At 35.3% G+C, this 26,344-nt stretch overlaps 1 protein-coding gene across 14 annotated transcripts in view; it reads right to left on the bottom strand.

Moving 5' to 3' along the window:
• The window catches only part of NRXN1 (neurexin 1), a 1,139,755-nt gene that overhangs the window by 133,129 nt on the left and 980,282 nt on the right, over positions 1 to 26,344 (bottom strand). For all 14 annotated transcript variants that reach the window (XM_035001585.1, XM_035001587.1, XM_035001593.1 and 11 more), the window contains one exon: positions 25,713 to 25,884. In XM_035001585.1, coding sequence (XP_034857476.1) covers positions 25,713 to 25,884 — 172 coding nt within the window. The remainder of the gene's footprint in view (positions 1 to 25,712; positions 25,885 to 26,344) is intronic.

Here is a 26,344-nt window from a genome sequence, read left to right as displayed (position 1 = left end):
CCATCCTCATGAGACTTCTTTCAATTTTTCTAAGGCTCTCCTTCTTCCTCTGGGCTCTTGTACTTGTAACTTTTTATTTGAAATGCTCTTCCTCACTCTCACCCCATTTCCATTTTTCCTTAGCCAAACATGACTCATTAATGGAGTCTTCTTGGCAGAAGGATTATTTCCTCAGGAGGTCTTTCCTGCTGTCCCCAAGTTAGATTAGGACACTTGACTACACGTTTCCCTAGCACCTGATACATGCCCTTTGGAATAGGCACTGACCTTGTAATTGCATATTCAATAAATGTTTTCCCTCTGAACTCTGAAGTTCTATACGGTCAGATACTTTGTGTGCTGTTAATTATTGTATTCTCAGTGCTAGCACAATACCTATCAGATAATAATCTCCTATGAAATATCTGTGGATTGAGGTAGTGAAGGAAATCTTGTTTTTAATTCTGATAGCTTCCACGGGACCATTATCTCATCCTATAGCCTAACAACATTCACAAGAAAATGAAAGCAAATACTTATGCCCAGAGAATAGGTCGCATCTAGCCGAGCCTCCCTTTGACTTTCCAAAGGAAACATCACATAGTTTATTTATAATTTTATCTCTTTAGTGATTGTCCCTGACTTGAACATCCATAGTCAGTTCATTACTTGTTTAATAATAATTGCTTCATGCCACAAAATAAGTAACCATAGTTAGTATTAGTAGGGGAAGTAGAAAAGTCCTAAGTAAGACTGGTGGAGAGAACTGACAGCTTTGGATATTCTTTTTGAATAGCTTAGAAAAAGAGCACATAAAAACACATAAAAATATACACACAGATACATGCAATTTGCTCTCATACCTTTGGTACTCAAAGAGCAATTAATATAATTGATTGACATGATTTAAGTCAACAATAGCTTTAAAGATCCTTGATGACACTCAGCTAAAACAACATAAACACCATATTTCCAGTGAATAACAAAAAGGCCACCTAACAACAACAGCAAAGAAAAAATTGAGTAGGCAGCAGAAATAGGTGTAAAAAGATGTGATAATATTTTTAAAAAGGTAGCCACATGGATAGTATCATACAATCCATCACCCATGAATATCAGATGCCTTCTAGTTCAGAGACCTTTTTTTTTTTTTTTAACAGAGAGATTTGATTTTGAAATCAAAGGACAGACTTTACTCTGTTGGAGTAATGGATGATGGGAAATCAGATGGTACTCACTTCAGTTCAATATATGTTTACTTTAGTTTCTGAAAGCTTTGTTCTTCTACTAGAATAAAAAATTAATGACTTCTCTTGTGACAGAATTATATATAAATACACTGTCAACCAAACAAAGACACATCTAAATAGAATACTCTGATGATGATGTCTTTTAACAGATGAGTTCCAAATCCCTTCTACTATTGAGTATAAAATAGCTCAGACTGTTTAGGTTCACCAGGAATAAGCCTACATTTTGCCTCCACCTCATGATTTTCATTAACAAGCTTCACATGAAAAGTCATTATTGAGGTATATTATTTTAAGAAATTGCTCAAAATGCATTTTATTTCATTACAGATTCACAATGATATGTTATTTACAAAACAATCAGTAATTTGGTATGCTTGTGTTCATTTTTAATCCTGGCCATAGTTTGACATACATCTAAACTTAGCATGTAATATAAAGGACATAAAACAACCAATTTGATTGGGAAAGATCAAAGATTGGTATAATTTCCAATGACCTTTTCTTTCCTCTGGGAAGGGTTGGGATCTAATACCAAACATGCTGAGATGTAGAAACATTACATAGTGCTTCTGAGCATGGTCAAAGAAAGCAGGCCTACATGGACAGGAGAGATTAAAAACAAGTGGAATGTGGGGCCCTGTTGCGCAGTTGGTTAAGCAACTGACTCTTGGTTCTGGCACAGGTAATGATCTCAGGGTCCTGGGATCGAGTCCCACATTGGGACTCTGAGCTCAGTGAGGAATCTGCTAGGGTTTCTCTCTCCCTCTCCCTCTGTCCCTCCCTGCGTGTATGCTCTCTCTCTAAAAATAAATAAATAAATCTTAAAATAAAACCAACCAAACAAACAAACAAACAAAATCAACTGGAATGTATCTGAATATTCAAATCAAGCCAAAGCTTCCTAAATCAGAGGTAAAGATAAAGTAATAATGACCCACTTATAAAAGACCTATTTGTTTTGGAATTATTAAAAGGGTCCAAGAAGAACTTCAACTTTTTAAAAAGCATACAAATCAACTACAGCAGTCAACTGAACACATAAATCAGGTTTATGATAACAGAACTTCTCATTGAATAGTTAAGACACACTTTAGTCTCATATTTTCTGCACCCTAATAAAACTAGAAGGAAGTTTTCCTTTTATTTTCTTTTTCCTCCAGTTGATTTCATGTGGGTTAAGTATGTTGGTACCTCCACTGAAAATATCATCAGCAACATACACATCTCTATTGAAGTAATTTCCAAGCAACGAAACAGTATGTAACACTTGGGTTTATTTTCCTTTGAATTGTGAAAGGATTCAGTATTTTTAAATTAATTAATTATTAATTGGACTGTAATTAATACATGACATTAGATTAGCTTCAGGATTCAGTATTTTTGACAAAAGGCAGGCTTCCTATAACCGGAATCCATCAGTAAATATAACAATTGCTTGTAAGGAAAATGTCTGTCCTTTAACTAAGGCAAACATGACACAGAATTGGATTTCTACAAAATCAGGCAGTAGAAGTTATAGATCTTCTAGTTGTGAGGGCACAGGCCTTCCAGAGTGTGCCGGATTCATGGGTAATATAAAGCAGTGATGGATTTGGATTGTCATCTGGACTTTTAAGGCCTTATGGAATTATAAACACATACTACCAGGATCTAAAAGTGCTTCTTTTCTGACAATAGGACTAAACAAACTAGTAAGGCTACAACTAAGTTTCATGCACTATGGAAAACCCACATTTTAAGTATGAAAGTGATCTGTAGGTAAAGAAGTTAGAGAAAATACTACCAGAAAACTACTAGAAAACAGGATAATAATGTATTGAGTGGCTTTTATGTTTTATTGTGCTCCTGACTTATTATATAGGTTATCTCTCATTTAGTCCTCATATTAATCCCAGACCATAAGTATCTTTTATTTTATAGGTAAAAAAAATGAGGCTCAAATAGATGATATTACTAGGGCTATGCCATGCAATATAGATGGAGGAACCATTTGAACCCAGGCATATTTGACTCCTAAGCTATTCTTTGCAATAGTTATTTTTTTTAAGAAAAAGTCTCAAACAGCCTGAGACGTAAAGCCCCAACATCTTCCTTTTAATCTTTATGGCACTCTCCTGTATAATGGAAAATATCATGGTCTTGTTTTTAAAGGTTCTGTCTTGTGAAGTTTGGGGTGAAATTCTCCTCTTGGGAACATAAAATCAGAAATCTTCCCAAATCCTTGAGGATTTATCAGGAGTATATTTTTATCATCTGTATTTTATAGATAAATGTAGTGAAGATCTACTACAGTTGAGATCTCAGTGAGGAACAGCATTTCATTTTGTTCCTTTTACAATGATGCCCTGCCATTCAAGCCACTTCAGACATGAAATACTCCAAGCATTCCTTATCTTAACCCCTTACCTATAAGACAAGCCCCAAGCATAATAATCCACCAAGTTCACAATTTTTTTTTTTTTTTTTTGATGCTGACCCTCTCCAGGAGACAAATTGTTAAAGGACAGAAGGTCCTAGTCATGAGTGAGAAGACCACTGCATTTTGTTGGCTTGTGGGAAGAGGGATGGGACTCTGCAACATGTTAAAATGAATTCTGCTTGGACTTCACATTTCCTCCTTTTTTCTTCCCTGCTCATCTCTTATCTCTGCTTTTCCCTTTACACATCTCCAAGGACCCAATGCTTAAATGCCACTCATCAATAACCCAATGCGTGTACCCATTCCTAGACATTTCTCATGTACCCAAAAGATTTCACCTTCCTTCTCTAGTTCCAATAGTTAAATCCCTTGTTTCTTTAGTATGGCTTAGGTAGACATTAGGAGAGCAATCGGACTCAATGAAGTCAATACGTAAGCACTGACAGTGGACTCTGAAAGTACTGTGTCAAGCATACATCAATATATCGCATAGATCTTATTGTTAAAGAGCTTACACTTTGTCTGGGGAGTCAAGGGACAAAATGAAGGAAGTTAAATGGAAGTTCAGGATAATAGATAACTTTGCATAAGTATATAATTAACCACTAAATGAACTGTACTTGCCACAGTTCAGAGAGGACAATGGACTACAAAAACACGGAAGGTGTGACAGAACACAAAGGTTTTACCTAGATCACAAACAACCTAAATTTTATTAAAATAATAACCAGATAAAAATGTGTTCTAGTGTGGATATTAATCCCCAAAAGATTGATTATTGATTATTCTTTTCAATTTCATAAACCTATATACCTGTAGATCTATTTTTTAAGTAAATTTATTCTCTGGTAGAATATATTTAGTCTCAAACTAATTGTAAATATAAATAAAAATAGTTAAAATATTTATGCCATTGTGAAGTGAAGCATACTAAATAAAATATGATAAAAGTTGACAAGAATTTGAGGGCAATATGCAAAAAATGAAAATATTTGAGTTAGGATGGAGGGATTACGGGATTATGATCTTTTTCTAATTTTAATTTCATCTTGGTACTCTGTCTATAGATACTTCAGTTTTGCTCCCATAATTCCCTTAAAAAAAAAAGCAGCACTTTCTATAAATTAAATGTAGCATCGGAATGCAATGCTATACAAAGAGAGGGTGGTACAACCCAGGCACCTTGTCAGTCAGCCTACTTAACTTAAACATCTGAAGAGAGCACAGACGACTCCAGTAGGGCAATGTCTGTCTGTGACTAATGCTTCCGATGATACCCCAGTCCCTTGTACGAAACAGTAGGCCTGTACATCCAGTTAAACAGTACCTTCCTGTGAGAGTGCTGGGATACTGGGCATGAAGGCCACAGGCTGTCTACTGCAGAGTTCAACAGTACTTTGGGGAAGAAGTTAGAAGCTTAGTGCACATCTAACTGGGTTAAGAAATTTCTTCCTTCATGCCCCCCTCTTATGTGGAATTACACTAAGAGATCTAGAGATCTAGTACGCCTTTATACAAGGATTTGTAGAAGCATTGTTCGTATATGCTACTTACATTCAAACATTTTATTTTGGATATTGTTCCATCAGAAGTAAAGGTAACCTTGTGATCTTTGAATCTCACTGGCTATGTGGAATGGAGAGTGACTTACATGTTCTTCCCTAAGCCTTCCCATGTTGTCGAGTTCCTAATGCAAAGAGACTAGAATATCATATCAAAAACTAGTGGCAAGAAATAAAAAGCAACAGGGACAAGCAGATAACAGAATACAGAATGCGCTCTGATAAATTAAAGGTCATACTCTGTTATCACACATACTAAAGAGTTCTTTTGTGCTAGCTGTGTAGCATTTAAGACAGAAGATTGGTTTAACAGCTACAGAAACAGAGAGGGCCACTGATAGATATCACTCAATGGTGAGAAAAAGAAAAATGAAATGAAGAACAGCTCCACATTACCTTAAAAATGTCATTTTGCCATTTTCCCAGATATGAGAATCTTAAGTACCTTCTAAATCATGTCAAAACATTTAAGCTTATCCAACCTAATAAGAGCTTACATGTATATTTAAGCCTTCTTTTCCCAGTTCTCGATTTCTGAGAATCAGTATTATGTGGTATAGCTTAGTTTTCTACTTTCTCACACCAAGCCTGACTTTTAATCTGTTCTTAATATTTAGACTGCTCTAAGGAAGAGGAAATAAGTACATGTCTCATCTATCGTCTGATATGGACTAGAAATTATACTGAGAAAGTTCCTTACTCTCTAGTAAAGAAAAGTCTGATTACTATTGCATCCTAATCTTATTTTAAGGGACCAGTCTCTCTCCTTCACTTGTAATTGGAATGCAGGAAGATTTTTTTTTTCCAGTTAGAAAGATGGGGTTTGTCAAGTGTACACAAATTATTTAAGATTACATCCTCTAGAAGTACCAAGGGCAGGCTGGAATACAGCTGGAGGATGGCCAGTCCTCCTCAATCTTATAAAATGTACACCACCCACGTGCCCCTCAGCAATGATTTCTTACAAGTAAGCCCCTGTGGTCAGATTCATTATGTAAAGAGAATCCTTAACGGTTAAGGATACTGGGCTCTACATCCTGGCTTTTCTAGTGATTAGCTTTGTAACAGGGGACCAGGAACACAACATTTTTGAACTTCAGTTTTCTCATCTGTAAAATAGGTATTTGTAAGAATAACTGATATAATACAGTATATGTAAATCTCTTAGCACAGTGCATGGCACAAGGTAGACCCTCAGTAAATACTAGCAATATATTGTGGTTGTGTCATTATTTGTTGTCTGGTCTAATCTATGCAATAGGATGTACAAATCTAGGAATATATAGATCGCAGGAATTGTTTCTCACCCATCTGGACATCAGAGATGTGGCAAGAAAAATAAATCAATTTTTCTTTCCTAAGACAAATAAAGGAACTAGGTTTATTATAAATATATACTCAACCCCATAGATGCTTTGTCAAAAATCACTGCATTTACTCCCAAACAATGTCAAACCTCTGAGAACCTGTTCTCAGAGGTTTATGCATTGCTACCTGTAAGCCAATGGGAACAACTGGAGGGAGGTCATTAACTTCAGGAGGCCCCACAAAAAGAAAAAGCCAAAGGCACCTGCCCCAAGAGAAAGTGGAATTCAGGAGACCACTGTATGTTTTGGGCAACAGCATAGTGACAAAGCTGCTCCTGCAAGAGGAAAACCTTAGATATCACTGAACTCAAAATGATATTTTAATATGTATATTAATGCCTCAAAGAGGTGCATTTCAAAAAGAATATCTCAAACTCTTCTCCCCCATACAGCTTGTGGTAAAAACAGGCTACAGAAACTATGAACAGAAGTGGATACTGAGTGGCCACAACAAGGCAATCCCATTAACTGTAAAATGCAGTATTAGTGGACTCTATGGCCTCTCACGTGGCCACCAGTGCTAACAACCAATGATCCCAAGAGTTGTTGGGTTGTCAAGAAGACACGCATCAGGCCATCTTGTTACCATATGCTGTCTGTGGGTTTTTATGGAGGAATTAATTTTAGACCCATTGAAAACCAAGACATGATCAATGTTTCTAACTCTGCAAATACATTTAAGAGACTGAAATTTTTGATTTGGCATGTTCTTTTTTACTTCTTTTTTTTTTTTTTTGTTAACTATCTCACAGTGCTTTGACAAATTTATGAAGACTTTGAATCGTCATGTGCAGAGATCTTTATAATTAAGCCATTACATTTTCCTGATAAGTTTAATAATGTAAACTTGTCTTCCTTCCTTCAGCTATACAGACACACACACACCTCTCACCAGGCAGACATTCCTCTGGCTTCTCTTTCTACCCACCCACTGAAGCATGTCACTGCTCTGACAGCCTTTTCAAAAGGAGAAAGGCAGGCACAGGTTAGGTTTTAGGAGGTTTCGATTTTATAAAAAGTAGTCAAGAGGATGGGGAAGCACATTATGATGCTCAGAAAGAGCATCTCCTCTTCATTTAAATTCTTAGTACTAAAGTGATGAGAGGACAATTTCAAGAGGGAATACGATTTCTTCAAATCAATGGCTGTTCTTTGCAAACCCCTTTTGTCCAAAATTTATCCGTAAAATCTTTTCTTGGGTTTCTCAAACACCTGTAATCTGGGGAACTGTACTTTGGGGGATATTTGTGGTTCAGGAGACATCCTCATGAGAGTTCCCATCCAATCAAGTCTGACAAGAGCATACTTGAAAACCTGCAGGTGGCCTAAGTGTAGCTCCCAGCCTGGGTGGAGATCACCAATTAAGACCCAGACATCCTAAAGAATGTAGTAGATATGCAGGAGAAATAGTACATTGCATCTCTCAGAATGAGGCTATGTATGAATTTCTTTACTGCATTTAGTATTTCCCCTTTAAACTTAAGCCACCTGTGATTTCTAGTGGATCCCTAAATACAGAACAGAAAGGAGAGAAGGATAAAACTACAAATATGTCTTAACCAAGTTTAAGCTGATACTCCACTAGTAAAGACAAATGAAATTTGTCCACTTAAATCATCATCATCTCCTCCTCCTTCCCGTTCCTCTTCTTCTTCTTCTTCCTCTTCCTCTTCTTCGTTTTTTACAATATAGCACATCTATAGTTAGACTGTGTCATTTTCAAGGAAAGGGCTAAATTAATTGGGTCATACAACTCTGGCCTAATCAATACTTCATTTAAAATTTTTCCTGAAGTCTTTAAAATCCACCGGGCCTTGTGTTGACTTCCATTGAAGTCACTGGGGAAAGACACTGGGGATAGGTGCCCAGAAAGAAAAGACTGTGTGAAGATGAGAGAGATGGTGACCATCTGGAAGCCAAGGAGCAAGGCCTCCAGAGAAATCAAGCCTCCAACACCCTGACTTTGGACTTCTAGCCTAGAGAACGATGACAGAATCAATTTCTTTGTGGTATTTTGCTATGGGGGCCCTAGCAAACTAACATAGAGATGATTTAAAACCATTTAAAATTATATATTGTTGGCCTAATCACAGACCTTGGATACTAAGCAGATGTGATAGCATTTTGCTACAATGGCTAAAAGGTCTGGGAATGAGTACTCTTGGGTTTGCATTTTACTAAAGTACCAAGTAAATGTCAAAATCGTACTCATTTTAATTATAAATTTTGGTTGAAGAGAGCATTTGTCCTTCTCTGGATTAGCTTTTAAATCGTAATAGTCTGCAACACAATTCTGGTGGTTAGCACAGTTATAGAATGAACTCTACCAATATACAGTTTGCATTATTAAAGGTATAAGATAATGATGAAATTGATTTCAGCACAAAATATATAAATATCATTTATAATATAAATGATATATTCCTACATATATACCTATATTTATAAATAGATCTAGGTATACACAGAGTTCCATTATTCTATAGAACAACTTTTACAAAAGGAACTATTTAACATTTCATATCATTAAATGCAATTTCTTAGACAAACAAACAAACAAAATCAATCCTACCATTCTCTTTACTTTGTGGTCCCCTGTAGCTTCATTAACACAGATGACTAGAGTACTATTTAAAATAGAGTGTTAGTGGGTGCCTGGGTGGCTCAGTTGGTTAAGCGACTGCCTTCGGCTCAGGTCATGATCCTGGAGTCCCTGGATCGAGTCCCGCATCGGGCTCCCTGCTCAGTGAGGAGCCTGCTTCTCCCTCTAACCCTCCCCCCTCTCATGTACTCTCTCTCTCTCTCTCATTCTCGCTCTCTCAAATAAATCTTTAAAAAAAAATAAAAAATAAAGTAGAGTGTTAGTGTTAATTTGCTAATTTATTTTAAATGTTTCCACAGAAGAAACCCCCCACAAAACACTGTATAAAATAAATTTCTAGTTAGGTAATGATTACATAAGGTGAGATTCTTTTACTAAAATACACTTACTTTTCTTCAATTTAGTAACTATTGAGAGATCACAGAAAATTTATTGTGCTCACTTCCAAAGCTCTGAAAACAAATTCTAAGTCCCAAAGGATAAGCCTATATTATTTACATACATTTCTAATCTTAAAAACTGCCTGAGGAATCTTGTTCAACAAACACAAAAAATGATTTTGTGAGACCACAATTAGTTTGGGGGAGCTTGCTAAATTGTCATGCCAACAAACAGTAACTACAAAAATACCAACTTTCAATGTTAACTTTAAGTATTTATCATCTACTCAAAACTAGATGAGCATCTTACTCTGTTCTCTTTCTCTTTTGAGGCTTATTATTTAAGAAGGATGCCAATTCCAAGCCCAATTTAGATAAGGTTTTCCTACCTCTCTGAAGCCACCCAGCAATGGGGGCGAGAGCCTCCACAGAAAATACCCAGGGACAGTAGAAGGTCTAGCAAATGGATGACTGTACCAATTAGTGCTAAAACAAAAAGACTTGAGCTTTACATGAATGTAATAAACTCAAGGACCCTTATATTTCCAGAGAAATTAAATATGGTTTCACCGCCTCCATCCATACTACCAGATTTCAATACATGTTTTGGCCTGAACTTACTTGGGGGACATGTTAGTGGGTGGAAAAGCTTTGTCTTTGCCCTTGGCTCTTCTCCAGATGTTCTTGGGGCCTGTGCCCTGAGGGAGAGGCTGACCTTCACTCAATACCAGTGTCTCTACTTCCATCTCTTATGCTATAGTCCAAGCAATACCTGCACTACTCCTTCACCCCCTACCTTAGCTCTGGACATTCATTCTGGCCCCCTCTAGTTTTATACCCTCCACTTTAGTCAGAGGGGTTATTTGAAGTGTGTTTTCACCAATAAACTGTAAGCTCCAGGAGAGCAGGGATTGTGTCTGTTATGGATCAGCACTGTATTCTTGGCAGAGAGCCAGGCATACTGGAGGTCTTAAATAAATATTTTTAAAAGAATTACTAAACAAATTAACAATCTGCACCCTCTTATGCACTTGTTTCTTCTACTACTCTTTGTCCTTTGCCTTGCCATACTGAATCTCTTTACTCTGGAATATTTATTGGGTTTATCTCAAACTCCCAGCTTCTTCATGATCCAGACTTACTGATTCTATCTTCCCTTCCCTCCCAATCCTGATTTCTTCAGGTGAAAATAGGTAGCCACAGCGGTGACTGGATTCTCAATATATGAGGAAAACAGAAGCAATTCTACAGTGAGATTTATATATGGAGTCAATTCCTTTCATGAAATTTGATACAGTGATTCTGCTATTTGTGGGGATATACAATTCTAGTGGATGGGAAAACTGGGAATCAAAAAAGGCCATAGGATCACTAATCTGTTTTAGGAAGTCCTTGGGCATTCTGATTAAAAATCCCACATAAAGGCCCTTAGACATAAATGAGTGCACTGTTAAGATTTCAATCAAGAAATAGATAAACATGACAAAAAAGAAGGTATATGTTGTAATAACTTGGTATTTAATAGAATTTATGCCGAAAAAGTTCCATGCAATACATGCTTTTCCTTTAGCTGGCATGGAGAAGCATGGATAGGGTCCCAGACCTGCCTTAAATAACATGTATAACCATAGATACTTTATTTGACTTTGACTAGTCAAGCAAACAAATAAACTAAAAAAAATAATAATAAAAAAAATAAAAATTAAAAATTAAAAAGACCCAAAGATTCTAGGTTGCCACATTATTTGATGACTAAGAAAGTTCACTTCATGACTAAGATAAGGGGTTACAACATAGCATACTATCAAGAATAGACAGATTTTTAAACACTTTACAATGCCACAATAATTTAGGTGAAAGTTGTAGTATGAGTAGAATATATATTTCTCACCAAAAATATTAAAGTCACCTTTTAATAGCCCCAAGAGAAGCAACTTCCAGTTTGAAATTTGTGACATCTTGGGTTCCTAAATACTTAAACTATAAGACTATTAAGATTTATGGAAAGGGGCGCCTGGGTGGCTCAGTTGGTTAAGCAACTGCCTTCGGCTCAGGTCATGATCCTGGAGTCCCGGGATTGAGTCCCGCATCGGGCTCCCTGCTCAGCGGGGAACCTGCTTCTCCCTCTGACCCTCCCCCCTCTCATGTACTCTCTCTCATTCTCGCTCTCTCAAATAAATAAATAAAGCTTTAAATAAAAAGATTTATGGAAAGAAATAATCAAGACTATTTAATTTTTATGGGAGTTAGAAAATCCCAGGTTCAAATCTCAGTTAAGTACTCAAGGACATGTTACCTATTCTTTTCAAGTATTAATGCATCTGTAAGATGAGCATAGTTTATGAGATTATTTTTAAGAATAAGATGTAATTTGTATAAAGTACCTGGAATAGTTTCTGGTACATAGTTGGTGTTAAATAAATGATGGCTACTATTGTTTTTATAGAGTACACAGAATTATAGACCTGTAGAAATGAAAGACTTTAGCTAGAACCTGGTCCAATGCCCAACTGATGAAAGATGGGTTTGATAACATCAACAAATTAGTCTCTTGAGCTCTACAGAATTAGAAGACAATTGGAAAGTTACCATAGCTCATTGAGAGTTGAAATAAAATATCTCATAAAAGTATTATTATTCAGAATTATTTCCTGTTTAAAGAAAATAAAAAAGTAAAGAACATTATCACACATTATGGGCAAATACAATGGACCTTCTTGTTTTGATTTGTTTTACTCTAATTGCATTTAATCATTACATTTACTTTTTAAAGTTAATAGCTTTTAGATATTCAATACAGACTAACAGTAAAGTTCAAAGTATGAAATTGGAATGATAAATATAGTAAAAAACAAATCAAAACACCTGTCATCTTTGGTTTCCCATTGCAAGGGCAAGAAGTTGGTAACATAATACTTAGAAAAATATAAATCAGGAAAATCAGATTTTCAAAGAAAAATTCTACCTGTAAAAACAAAAAAATTAAAATTTGAAACATCAAAGTTCCAAAATGTGAAATATCAGAACTGAAAGAAAGGCAATGAACCCTAGTACACATCTCTCTTCATCCATATAAATTCTATTCTTGTATTGCCCTCTTTAGGGAGTCACTGAAGAACTGAGGTGCAGGAAGAGATATGATAAAAGCAACTTCAGGAAGATAAACAACTTGGCTATATACGAAATGGATTTCAATAATGAGGGCTGAAGAGGAATATAGATAGTCTTCAGTTGATAACTAGGGGCCCAACTGTCATAAAGGCCTTACATCACTAAAATAGTGCCAGCATGGATAGAACATGGAATCGGGGAAATCTGAAGGAAGAATTAGTGGACTGGCACCTACCATTGGACCCAGTGCCTGATCTGATGGGATAAGTAAAAGATTTTGATCTATGGAAGTAATAAGATGAATTACATCATTAATGACATAAGTCAGGAATTTAAGAGGGTAAGGTGGTTTGGGGAGTTATAATTTAGTTAGAGTAAGAATTCAGTTGCAATCAGAAATATACATCTTTGTAGAAATGAAACTCCATTGTGCTGATCACTACCTATTCATCCAGATTTTATTAAAATTTAATGGGTACACCACTGGCACCAGTTACCTCAATTTTGTCCAGGTGGACAGTGCTAATTTCACCTTATCATCACAGACTTATCTTGAGAGCCCAGGGGAACTCGCACAGGAAATCTGCAGAATGTTCCTAATTCTGGGGGCACCTGGGTAGCTCATCAGTTAAACGTCTGCCTTCAGCTCAGGTTATGATCCCAGCGTCCTGGGATCCAGTCGTTGGGCTCCATGCTCATTGGGTTCTCTGCTCATCCAGGAACCTGCTTCTCCCTCTCCCTCTGCCCCTCCCCCCGCTTGTGTTCTCTCTCTCAAATAAATAAATAAAATCTTAAAAAAAAGAAAGGAATGTTCCTAACTCTCTTTCTAACTTCTGATACTCCCAAAGAAAAGGGGTATCTATACCATCCTTTTGTCATGGTATAGATATCCCTTAGAAACCCAAAAATTCTGGAAGAAAGTGTTCTGATCCTCCTTCCTTAATTATTCCCTCAGCTTTAATTAGTATAGTAGTATGAAGTTCCCATGAACACCCCAAGACAGGTAGTAAGACCATTTTTTTTTGTGCTGTTTGGAATCTTTAACCACTTCTGCTTTTGGGTTCATTCTCTCTCCAGCCTAGAATGGACTCATCACCAATACATGTCCATTTATCCCTTTAAGAACAGACTTAGACTTTACTTCTTTTAAGCACTAAACACGTTTCTTTTCCTCTCTTTTTTCATATCTCTTCCAATTCTCATATACATATTTTGTGCTATATAATGCTGCATTTCCCATAAAATTCATACTTCTCTGAGTTCCTTCCCCTCTCAGTCATTCCTTAAACCCTTGCAGGACAAAAGACTGTTTTTTGCTTGCCTGTGTTCCCCACCACTTCAAGCAAGCACACCATGGAACAACGATGAAGTGGGCTGTAATGAACATTCATTGATGGATCAAGACTATCCAAGGCTTTTGGCCTCCATTAGGGGCTTAAGGTAAAATGTGTGAAAAGAAATGGCTAGGTCTAAGACTTGGGTCTACTGTTAGCACTTTAAAGAATTTAATCAATCTTCTGATGCTTTCTCTCCATTCCACTTGCTTACCTTTTCTCAACACTTTCTAATTCAGAATAAAAAATGAGTATTTGAGAAAAGTGTCTTCAGGCAGAAAGTGGTAAAAGAAATTTGAACTGAAATTAAACATAATTTACGATATGTGAAACTTGGTTAAGCAAAAGAGGAAATTAAGCACAAGATTTATGAGTGACCTAGAACATACTGATATTTTATAATATTTTTAGGAGATAAAAAAGTAATGATTTCAAATCTGGTTAAAATTACTTTTTTTAGTTCAGCCAGAGTCATTTTCTAATTAATATCTTCAGCTTTCTTACCTGAATAGGAATACGCCCAGCCAGCTAGTATAATGATTAACAGGTTCATTCTAGTTTTTACAGTTAAGAGACAAGCAATAGTCTCAGTTCTACCTGGCAGCTCATAGATGAAGTGACAAGAGTTCTGGATTGCCCAGGATAGGGTTGGCACGTGCCTATTATGCAGTAGTTAACTATTGCTATTGCTTCTTTTCTCTCTCAGAATTGTGTGTGTTTAAATGATAATTTTTATGGTCTCCTAATTATAGGGTGCCATCATGGAAAATTGAGAAAGGAGATTCCCCTTAGTTAACACACAGATAAAAGGTTGGGTAAGCCCAAGGTGCTTGGTAAGCAGGAAAAGATAGCTCTTTCTTCAGGGCACATCCTCTATGCCAGGGTACATGGCTTGTTGACCCAAGTATAGACTGGATTCCAGCTTCTACTCATTTCCTCCATTGGGATATTGGTGCAGTCCATATAATCACACAAGCTGCATAACTATATGCAGTGGCCTGTTCACCAGCTAGCCTGGTCTCTGTAATGCTCACTTACTGAAATCCAAAGGATTCTCCAACACCCAGCCCAAATTCCAGTCCTCTGTGAAGTCTTCTCTGATCACTACACATCACTCCTTCTCTAAATTTATAAGAACATATTTTCTGTCACTCATTTGACTTGAATCCTGTCCTTCCTAGTGATGCCTCTGTATTGTCTTGGCTCAGGGTGAGTTTGGTGGGGGGGGGCAGAAGGGTGTGGGGCAATTACATCTCTGAAACCTTCTGGAAAGATTTATCTCCAAGTGTGTGAACACAAGTGTGACAGCCAAGACAGGATAAATTTGGTCTCAGATGGAAATACACACTAAAATGGGGAGATTAGTACCTATTGCACTTATAGGATTGCAAAACTGGACTACTATGATTAATGAGAGTGGAGCTAACATGTATTGAGTACTTCCTACTTACCAGGTTTTTACCAAATACTGGAACTAATAACTAACTCATGGAACATTCAAACAGCCTCTGAGGTAAGTACTATCATTAATGCATTTTACAGATTAGGAAATCGAAGTACAAAGAGATTAAAGAATTTGGTGAAAGGTCTCACATCTACAAAGCGTTGTAACTAAGATTTAAACCCAAGTAGTCTGACTCCTGAATCTTCTCCCTTAAGCTCCACAGTACCCCACCTTTAATCTTGTGTTAAGTCTGTAGCATATGTGTGAAGTTTGGTCATTTGACATATAGTCTATATTTCCTATTGCAATTTAGTAAGAGGAGTATACAAATTGGATTTGGCACTCACTTCTATGCCTAAATAAACAATAACCAGAAAACAAAAACACAAACAAAAGAATGACAAGCAGCAGGGGAGGACATCATTATGAGCATGCTATAAATCTCAAGGGACCCTTAAACAGTCCTCAGCGATATGAACAAAACGAGCAATACCCATAGGTATCAGGACCTCAGGACAACAAAGTTTTAGGCATGTGCACCATGGTCGGAACAAAGAATAAATTTTTCTGATTTTTTTTTTTTTCTTAGAAGGAGTGAGAATAAATAGTGTAGGGGCACCTGGGTGGCTCAGTCGTTAAGCATCTGCCTTCAGCTCAGGTCATGATCCCAGGGTCTGGGATCAAGCCCCTCATTGGGCTCCCTGCTCAGCGGGAAGCCTGCTTCTCCCTCTTCCACTCCCTCTGCTTGTGTTCCTTCTCTTGCTGTGTCTCTCTCTGTCAAATAAATAAATAAAATCTTAAAAAAAAAAAAAAAGTAAGTATTGTAGGCAATGTTGCATAATACTTCAGAGTACTGGAGTGAGCTTTGAGATCTATGACCTTGGCAAGTAACCTAATCTCTCTGTATTTACTCATTTAACAAAAGGAAATAATATTAGCTGGCTTATAAAGATTTTGTGAGTGCTAATGAGAAAAGAACCAACAGAGTTCCCCATACAGAAGAATGCCTGTCTAGCTCACTCCTGCTGATATTAAATCCTACAAAAGGCAGGAATCTAAATGGGCTCTGTGCATGTCTGAGATTTTGGGTGAGTTGTTACCTCTTTACACCAATCCTTGTGTAAAACCAGTTTCCTTATTGAGTCAACCCTATGGATTTATCCTTGTATTTGAACTACACTTCCATAAAGTACAGGCCTCACCTAATGATCCCCAGGCCTGTTTCCTTCTGCGACTGTGACCATCCTGCCCCCCTTTCCAGCAAAGCAAACTTTCGCATTTTTTTTAAAGCTTCTTTTTGTTTGTTTCTCCGCCAGAAACCAGAAAATAAACTTTCATCCAACTCCTCTGCCAACAAATGAGAAAGCTGAAGACTCTACGTGGACTTTTAAAATGCTTCAGCAAAGGTGACCTTGAAAAATTATGGCATGCTATCAATTAGTTGACACTATCTAGAAAAAGGAAGCTAGATGTTCCTCTATTCTGTCCAGTTTTATATCTCATAAATTCAGCTAAAATACTTCATTGGAAATGCATATGCTAATATCTAGACAGACTTATGGTAGGTATACTCTCTTTTGGACTCTCAATGGATATTTTAAATATTCAGGCCACCAGTAGAGATAATACGCCCAAGATGAAAAATCACTTCAATAATACTTAACATGAGGGAAGTTAGTCTCAAATTTTCAGGAGAGGTAGGAACCTCAGCTGCTTTTTAATACAGTCAGATTCAAAAGGCTAAAAACAAAGCAGACTTTAAAATGTTTAAGATGAAAGTCTTTCTTTGACAAATATTCAACCCATGAGGCTAAATTTGACAAAAAATATTCATCATCATAATTCAAATTTTAATATATGGCCTATTAAAAGGCTTATACTTCAAAAGACTTTCACATTTATTATGTCATTCTGTCTTCATTAAGAACTAACTGAAATATTAGATTAGGTTTCACCTTTGGATTGTTATAGAAATTAGGTTTATATTTCTTAGGAATAAATGTGCTTTTCTAATAACCAAATAAACATGTTAATGCATAATTTATCACAACAGTTACATCTGACTTACCAGTTCTACAAAGACATGAAGTTTTATTATTTAAAATCTTTTTTTTTTTCTGAAATAATGTTATATAGAATTGAGTAAAAGGTATTTTGGATAGAAATCATTTTTAAAATTTTTGTTAAAAAGTACTGATTTACAGAAAACTTATAAAAGATAGTAACAAGAGCTTCACCTATCTTTCACTCACCTTCCCCCACTGTTAGCAACATAACTAACCATTGAATAATTATCAAAACCAAAAAATTAACATTGGTATTATACTATTAACTAAAGTACAGACTTTAGTACAAACTAAAGTAAAACTTTAGGTTTTAACAGTTTTTAACTAATGTGCTTTTATTATTCCAGAATCCAATCCAGAGTCCCACATTACATTTGTCATGATTAGATTGAGGTCATAAATTTTTGTTGAGAAAACTTTCTCATTGCATCATGTCAGGAGGTACATGAAGTCAATATTTCTTATTAATGATGATGGTTAGTTTGATCACTTAGGGTGCTCTGCTGAGTTTCTCTGTGAAAAGTTTCTATCTTCGCCCTGAAGGAGACACTTTTACATTACATAAATTGCTAGTCTCTACTCCTACTTCTGAGCACTAACTTTAGCATCTATCGGTGAATCTTGACCTCAACAATTATTATTTTGAATTCCAATTATCAACTGTGTGATACAAGAAAGAAACCTTTGGATACTGATGAAGTTATAAAAGCATTGCTATAAAACTATAAATCTTATCAAAATCAACCAAACACCTGGAAAAGCTGTGAAGTTTCCTGAAAGCCTAAGATCCTTAAAAATGTAATTTCTCTGACCTTCACTCTTTAAGCTATTTCTTTAAACATTTTTCCACCTCACCTCCTAAAAACTAAATTGTGCATTTGTAGTAGCAACTGATTTTTTTTGTATGTGACATTAGTAATTCATTGCTTGTAAGCAGTAAGCAAATTCATTAACCTGATTATCAATGCCTCTGGAGAAAAGTCCCTAAACCCAATTCCTCAGTCAATACTTTGGCTATCCTTACTTAAAATTATGATAATGCCATTTTCTGTGTAACATGAGTATTTTTCAGGAGTGAGATCAATACATAACTTTATTATGATAGAATTTAAAGTACTAAAATTGTACTTTGCAAACAATAGTGGGGAACAAGAAGATAAAGGGGAAATCTGGAAATCATGAAGAAGTGTTATTATTTATTTATATTATCTATGTTTGTTAGCCTGTGTAGCATAAATGGTGCCAAAGCCCACCAAACCATCAGAGGAATTTTCTCTTTACTTTGTCAGAAAATTAAAAATCCTAATATGATTGCCTTACAGTAACTGTAAGAACTTTTTGACATTAAAACAAAACAAAACAAAACAAAAATCCCAAAACCAAAAACAAAAACCCCAGGCCATGGAGAATCTATAAAAATGACTGAGGATGAGAACATATCATTTCTATCTCCTTGGATACAATCTCCCTGAAGCTAGGCATTTTAGGTTGGTATATTTAATATACTGCTGAATAAAACATTCATTATTAACATGAGGGAAGTTAGTCTCAAGAAAAACCCCCAACATCAGAAAAACTGAGCACCATGAAAGAAGATAATTAGCACTGGAAAAGTCAGAGTTTTTGTCACTAATTCTATCTAACACAGCTACAGTATTTGAAGTTTCAGATATTTCATAGTATGCAAGCTTTACTTTGGAAATTTTTAGTTCGTAAACAGTTAACTACATCCAGTAGAAGCCAAACATTATATATTCACATTAATATTCACCCATGCACATAAGGATATTTTGACTAAAAACGATGAGCAAAAGACAGTGTTTTTACATAGAAATTGAATGAGGAAACTGGATTTATTCAATAATTGTTTAAGTAGCCTACTATGTGACAAGTCCTGATCATCATGTCTTCTGTTGGACTCTACCAAAAACTGGTTGTTTACTCAAAAAATGATTCGAGTCTTCTCTATGATTTTATCATTTTCCATAAGAAAGTTATATTTTCACTGCCTTACTTTTTGTAGAAGGGAAACAAAATTCACTCAAACATTTCCCATATCTAATACATTTAACCAAGACATCTGACAAATCTATTAAGGTACAGTTTTTCTCCCAAATAATCCTTAAGGATCTCTAACACCTGAATCCTCTAATGACGCACTCCTCTTCTGGCTACTGAAATCAACTGAGAAATAAATATAGCAAATGAATAAATACATAAAGTTTGAAATCATGTTAACTTAAAGGTTGAATGCTGCAGGAACAGTAAAACAGTGATGATTCATAATGGGTTACTTAATTTGCTAATAATGCTTTAAAAGTGAGGTTAAAAAATAATCAGTGCTTACTAATGAGTATTACTGACCCCAAAGTTGAGTGATAAGCAAAATAACTATGGTTTCTCTAAGAAAAGTGTTGTTACATGTGTTATTATTTTTTAGCACTCATAAGATTTGTGTGTATATGCGTCTGTGTTGGTCAGCAGAAGTAATAGACTGTGACATGGACCAATATACACAATTATGACCAATCGTGTAAGTCTTCATATTTAGCTATGAAGAGTATACCTTGCTACATTAAAGTATACATCTAATGATTTCTCTTGTTTTTTGTCTTCCAAAAAGTATAAAGTAAGGTACACAGAGCTGGCAAACAAGAGTTCCCAAGTACAATTTTGACTTTACCACTAATTAGCACAGTGATTCTGATTAAATCCACTAGCCTCTCCAAGGTTCCATTTTATTGTTTGAAAAATGAAGGAGCTGGAATAGAAGATCTTTGAAGTTCCTTGTCTCCTTCAAATGCTATGATCACAAATGAGGTAGATTTTTTTCAATTACATCATACATAGAAAAATTCTGTTAAAGCTAAATAAAAACACCAAGATCATCAAACCGACCAACACTTAGTACCAACTAGGAATCTTTCTCTAATCTTTTTTTTTTTTTAATTTTTTTATTCTTATGTTAAACCCCATACATTACATCATTAGTTTTAGATGTAGTGTTCCATGATTCATTGTTTGTGCATAACACCCAGTGCTCCATGCAGAATGTGCCCTCCTCAATACCCATCACCAGGCTAACCCATCCTCCCACCCCCCTCCCCTCTAGAACCCTCAGTTTGTTTTTCAGAGTCCATCGTCTCTCATGGTTCGTCCAACTAGGAATCTTTAAATGATGGAATAGCTCAAATAGATAGTCAATAATTACTGATGACTTAAACTAAAATTCAATCAATCAATCTAAACTAAGTATATAGAATTTAAAGGGACATCATCACTATGACTTTCCTGAGCTCTGAAATGTTTTACCAATTTTTGAAGACGAAAACAAAGTCAAGGTTTAGAGATAACACCCATAAGATCTTTGAGCCAAACTGAATAATCATGTGAAAAATATTGACACCATCTCTATAGAGTCTTTCCTTGGGCTATTCCACTCTTTCTTTCAAATTTTCCTATTCCTAAGTGATCTTCTTTGTTAAATCATCACAGACCACCATTTTCTCCTTTTTAAAAAGTCTATATCAATTACACTCTTCACTAGTAATTTTGAAGTTGACCCATTTTATTTGACACTAGCCAACTTTTCTGAATCCTTCTTGTCTCCCTAAAAGTCTAAACTCTTAGCAAGGGAGAACCATGTCTCTGACTTCTCTATTCATTCCTACCACAGGTTTTCATTTCATTGTTACTTGGTGCAGTCTGATGACACACTGCAGCAACAGAATGTTGAAAAATTGCTGGTGAGAAAGACAGACAGAGAGACAGACAGACAGATTAAAAAGTAAAAATGACTCTCCTATTCAATCGAAGACCAGATCTTCTATTGGATTCTGTATTAATTCTTCCCTACCTTAGGGTATCTTTTGATATCTGGACTATTTAATAACTTTCTAAATATGTTCTGTCTCTATCTTTTCCTGCTAGTCTCATTAACATAAATGCATGCCATCCTCTAAATAAAAATCTAGCCTTTCAAGACCCAAATCAAGTTTCCTATTCTTTTCATATTATTACTAGACCACTTACTCAAAATGGCTTCTTCTTCCTTGGAACATATTTTCCTTTTTTTTTTTTTTTTTGGTATTTCTTAATCAGAAATTAACCAAATATTACATGATAACTCCTGTATTTTCTCACATAGTATGTTTTTAATCTCCAACACTTCTTACGTATCTCTGTAACCAGATGGTAAGCCTCGTATGTCCCTTTAATGTAGTACGTATCCTCTAAACATTTGTTGATTTGATGTGTTAATTTGACAGGAATAAAATGAATATTTGGCCTTGTGTAAAGGATATTTTTTGGCACACTGGTACACAAATGAACTCAAAGGTTTATCTTCAAAGGTAACTGTGATTTACCTGGAGCAATCTTTAGACTGGGCATGTAAGATGATGTTAAGTTCTGTGGATTAACATTATGAGAAAAGAAAAGCTATTTTTGTTGAGAGAGAAATTTTGCTACATAACTATAATTAGGAACAAATCAGAGATTAACGATGCATTATATTCTAGAGCTTTAACTAACAAGCACCAATAAATGGCTTTCTCATCTTTAAATGGCTTGCAAAATATTATTCCTACTCACTGCTCCATATACAAAAAATAATGGAAATTGGGTCTGCTATTCAGAAAATTGAATATTTATTCTAAAATATGAATTTTTGAGTTAAAGGAATATTTCATATACTTGAAAAGAGCATAAAATCTACCTCTACTAATTAGTTTCTCTATGAAAGCCTTCTAGACAATTACTGGGTAATACCACTGGTCAATGCTTTAGGTGCTTTTCATTAAAGGTATAGCATTGCTACCAGATGAATTGCTTCATATAAAAGCACTTACCACAAAGCCCTATAATGGATGGTTAAGTGCTATACTTAATTACTAATTTCAGTCCTTATTATCTATATTTTGCAGTGCAGGCACTCTAAAGGGAACCAAATATAGTCTGTTGGTTCCTGCTTCTCTGATTATAGGATTTGGTGGTAAAAGCATTAGTCTAGCTGATTTTCTAATGAAGAGTAACAACAACAAAAAACTTATAAAATAAAAATAGTCTTACCACAAACCAATATAAGAGATATACTAGACATTTCTATTGACTCAGACGTAAAATCACTTTGTTCTAAAAACTTTAAACTAGATGACATATACTTTTAAATTTGTATTCAGACCTCATGGCATTGTTACAGATAAAGATCCAAAAGAAAAAGGTATTTGAAATTTTCATGGTTTACTTCCTATCTCAACATCATGCTGAAATGCACATAGAACAGATGATTAATAAAATACTTGATAACAGGGCGCCTGGGTGGCTCAGTTGGTTAAGCGACTGCCTTCGACTCAGGTCATGATCCTGGAGTCCCGGGATCGAGTCCCGCATCGGGCTCCCTGCTCGGCAGGGAGCCTGCTTCTCCCTCTGACCCTCCCCCCTCTCATGTGCTCTCTCTCTCTCATTCTCTCTGTCTCAAATAAATAAATAAAATCTTAAAAAAAAAAATACTTGATAACAGCAATGGTGATTCCCTGAGTTCTTTACATATCGATCACTAACTTTTTACATGTATATATTAAAATTCCCCATAGGTGCTCTCACATTCTTGAGGACAGATTCTGTGTTTTACTCTTGCTTGTATCTTTCATAATAACTGCAACTTTGCTTACTCTTGATTAATCAATATTATCGAAAATACTTTTTAATGAAAGGGCATATAGAATCTTTGACTAAATATAAAATAGGTTGCATCTAAAATAACTATTTTTAAAGATTTATTCCTTAATTCTCATGATATTGCCAGCTTCTGATTTTTAAATATATTTTACATTGTTCCCTATAATGAGCATCCATTTAATTGGTAAATATAAACTGTATATGTTAAACAAATATTAGTCTAGAAAAATATACAAATATTTGTTGACTTAATAAATTTACTGCCCCAATCTCAGCTACTAGTAGTCAAATTGGACACTGGCTTGCCACCAGAAAAGATCATATCTTTTTTGAACTATACCTCATACATAGTATCTAGTACGTGCACAATTAAAGGATTCCCAATCAGATACAATATATCAAAGAGGTATAGAAATTTTTTAAAAAACATAAAATATTTACCCAAATGCCTTAATGCATTAGAAAACTAGATTCTGGTTATCTATGCTTGGGAAATGCATACTATATTTCTCTTTTAGAGATGCATAATGGGTATTAATAAAGTCCAAGTATACATATTTTAAACTTAGTAACACATATTTTCCCAAACTAACTTCAGAGTGTGACTTCCTCTCTCCCCTCATAGGTCACCATTAGCATTCTCTAGAGCAGAGTTCTTACAGATAGCAGTACGGAAAGTGTGATAAGAGTAAAAAGTTACTAAAATGAAATAATTTTAACAATTTAACCGGTGAAACAATGCTAGGCTTCAAGAAGCAACTGCCACACTATAATAGCAAGGGGATTTGTCAATTTACATGTCCAGCTCTACTATTCACAGACACAACACCCCCAGAGACAGGGCCTAGACCTTATCCTACTTTACATCTTTCATGGTGTCCAGGGCAATAACTTCCTCTCAGGAAAGTTATTGATTAATCCGTATTTTAGGAAATTCACCAATTTACTTTTCCATAATTTCACTGAGGCTGTAGTTTTTATGAAAAATGCCTTTGTATTAGGATTTCAATAAATGCAATGAGGTATTAGCAGGGACTGTGTGACATTGTGTGCATATTTAAGTTACTTCCCTTCCAAATCTTCCATTCCTTCATCTTATTACAGATGGTAAAATAAGGTGTACATTCTCATAACTGTAGAGTAAAATCGGGATAATTCCCAGGACATCAATTCAGCAAATATTTATTGACTGCCTACTATTTGCCAGTATTATAATGGGCACTGGACATATTATTAATGTTGCTTGCTTCTGAATATTGTCATAGACCTGGATTTTTTTATTATACTTAATTCAGCAAATATTTGCAGAGCACCAGGTTTACAGAACAGGTCTGAAATGAAACTTGAAGATGTAGATATTTTTTTAAATCCACAAAGGTCCAGGAGGGCAACACAGACATTTCATTAGACAGTTCCTAATTGTGAGTCAGTACCAAGAAAAATTAATCTTTATTTAATAAGTTAGTTATTTCCTCAAATTATTTCTGCCAATAAACAAAAACTTGTAACAGAGGCTTATGCACATTTTGGTAATCATTTTTACTGTACAAAATGAAAAATTCTTTTTATATTCTTTCTTTATACTGTGCTATAAATCTGTTATACAAGTCAGTTGTATCTAAAAGGGGAGCAGAGAGAAATGAAGCTGATGTTTTTAGTAACCTCTTTTGTACTAAAATATAAAGATGATAATAAATGAAGTAAAATAACCATTATACTTTTAATTTTATTTTACTTAAAAACAACATGCTTTTTTAATTGAGACTATATGCAACCCCAAGTAACACTGGTTTAAATTTCTCATCTATTGCTTTTGTTTCAATAATGTAGAACTGACAAAGCTGATTAACAATGAAAAAGGTAATTTTTATTTTAATAATAGCCTGACATTCATTTTATAGACTTGAAATGAGTAATGCTAGTGTCAGAGAGTCCTTGTGAAACTCCCATATGGTTATATGACAGTGAAAACAAATTTCAGTTAGTTACATGTTTTTATAACTGGTGATTTATAGTACTATATATTGTTCCTTTACTATTTCTCTGTTTGTCCCATGGTCCTCTTGCACCTTTCATGAGTTTCAGCTCTGTACCACCAACAAAGGAACCACCTGGTCCTATTTTCTTTGGAGAAAACTGTGTAATATTCCTTCCCTGAGTTTTAAATTTTAACTTTGTTACTTTTGACAAAGCCTTTCCTTTGTTCAAATGCAAAGATCCAGTAAAAAGAGCTTTGACATGTTGTGCCTTTTATGTGTGCATTTTTTCTGGTTTCACTGATGTCCTGAATTTTGCAAACGATACTGTGTGCCTTCAAGTTCTCCTATAAAATGTCATTTGTACACTGTATCAAGAACAGTTTAGGATAGCATTACATTCACACGATTTTAAAGTCCAATAAATACTTGATGGTTTCTCAGAAAACCCACAATTTGGTGAAACGGACGCAAAATAGTGCTTTGTTTTCCAGTTTGCTTCCCATAAAATCTTCTCCCAGTACACAGTCACTGGCTTACCTGCAGGGTACCGCTCGATCACTGGCCAGCTGTCCACCTGTAACGTGGCATTGCCACCACTCCTCGTAAAACGGACTACATGGTATTTCCCATCGTTAATGATTGCATTGGACTCCTCAATGGCGATGTCATCTGTTCCAACATTAAATTTAACTCCAATTTTTCCTTGGTGCTGGAAGGGAGGAGGGGACAAAAAGTTGTATGAAGTTATACTGATTAGTCAGCATTTAACAATAATTAAGTAAAGGAACAAGACAAGAATGTCCACGCTTGCCACTTTTGTTCAATTAGTATTGGAACTCCTAGCCACAGCAATTAGGCAAGAAAAAGGAATAAAAGCCATCCAAATTGGAAGGAAGAAGTAAAACTGTCACTATTTGCAGATGATACAACATTATATATAGAAACCTAAAAAAACTCCATAAAAAAACTGTTAGAACTAATAAATGAGTTCAGTAAATTTTCAGGATACAAAATCAATAGACAAAAATCTCTTGTTTTTCTTTACACTCATAATGAACTATCAGAAGGAGAAATTAAGAAAACAGTTCCATTTACAATTATATCAAAGAGAATAAAATGCATGGGTATAAATTTGACCAAGGAGGTGAAAGACCTGTATATTGAAAACT

Source organism: Mirounga leonina, unplaced genomic scaffold, assembly GCF_011800145.1.
Source record: "Mirounga leonina isolate KUSES-001 unplaced genomic scaffold, KU_Mleo_1.0 Mir_125, whole genome shotgun sequence".
Taxonomy (NCBI): Eukaryota; Metazoa; Chordata; class Mammalia; order Carnivora; family Phocidae; genus Mirounga; species Mirounga leonina.
This window is presented reverse-complemented; position numbering and strand designations above follow the sequence as displayed.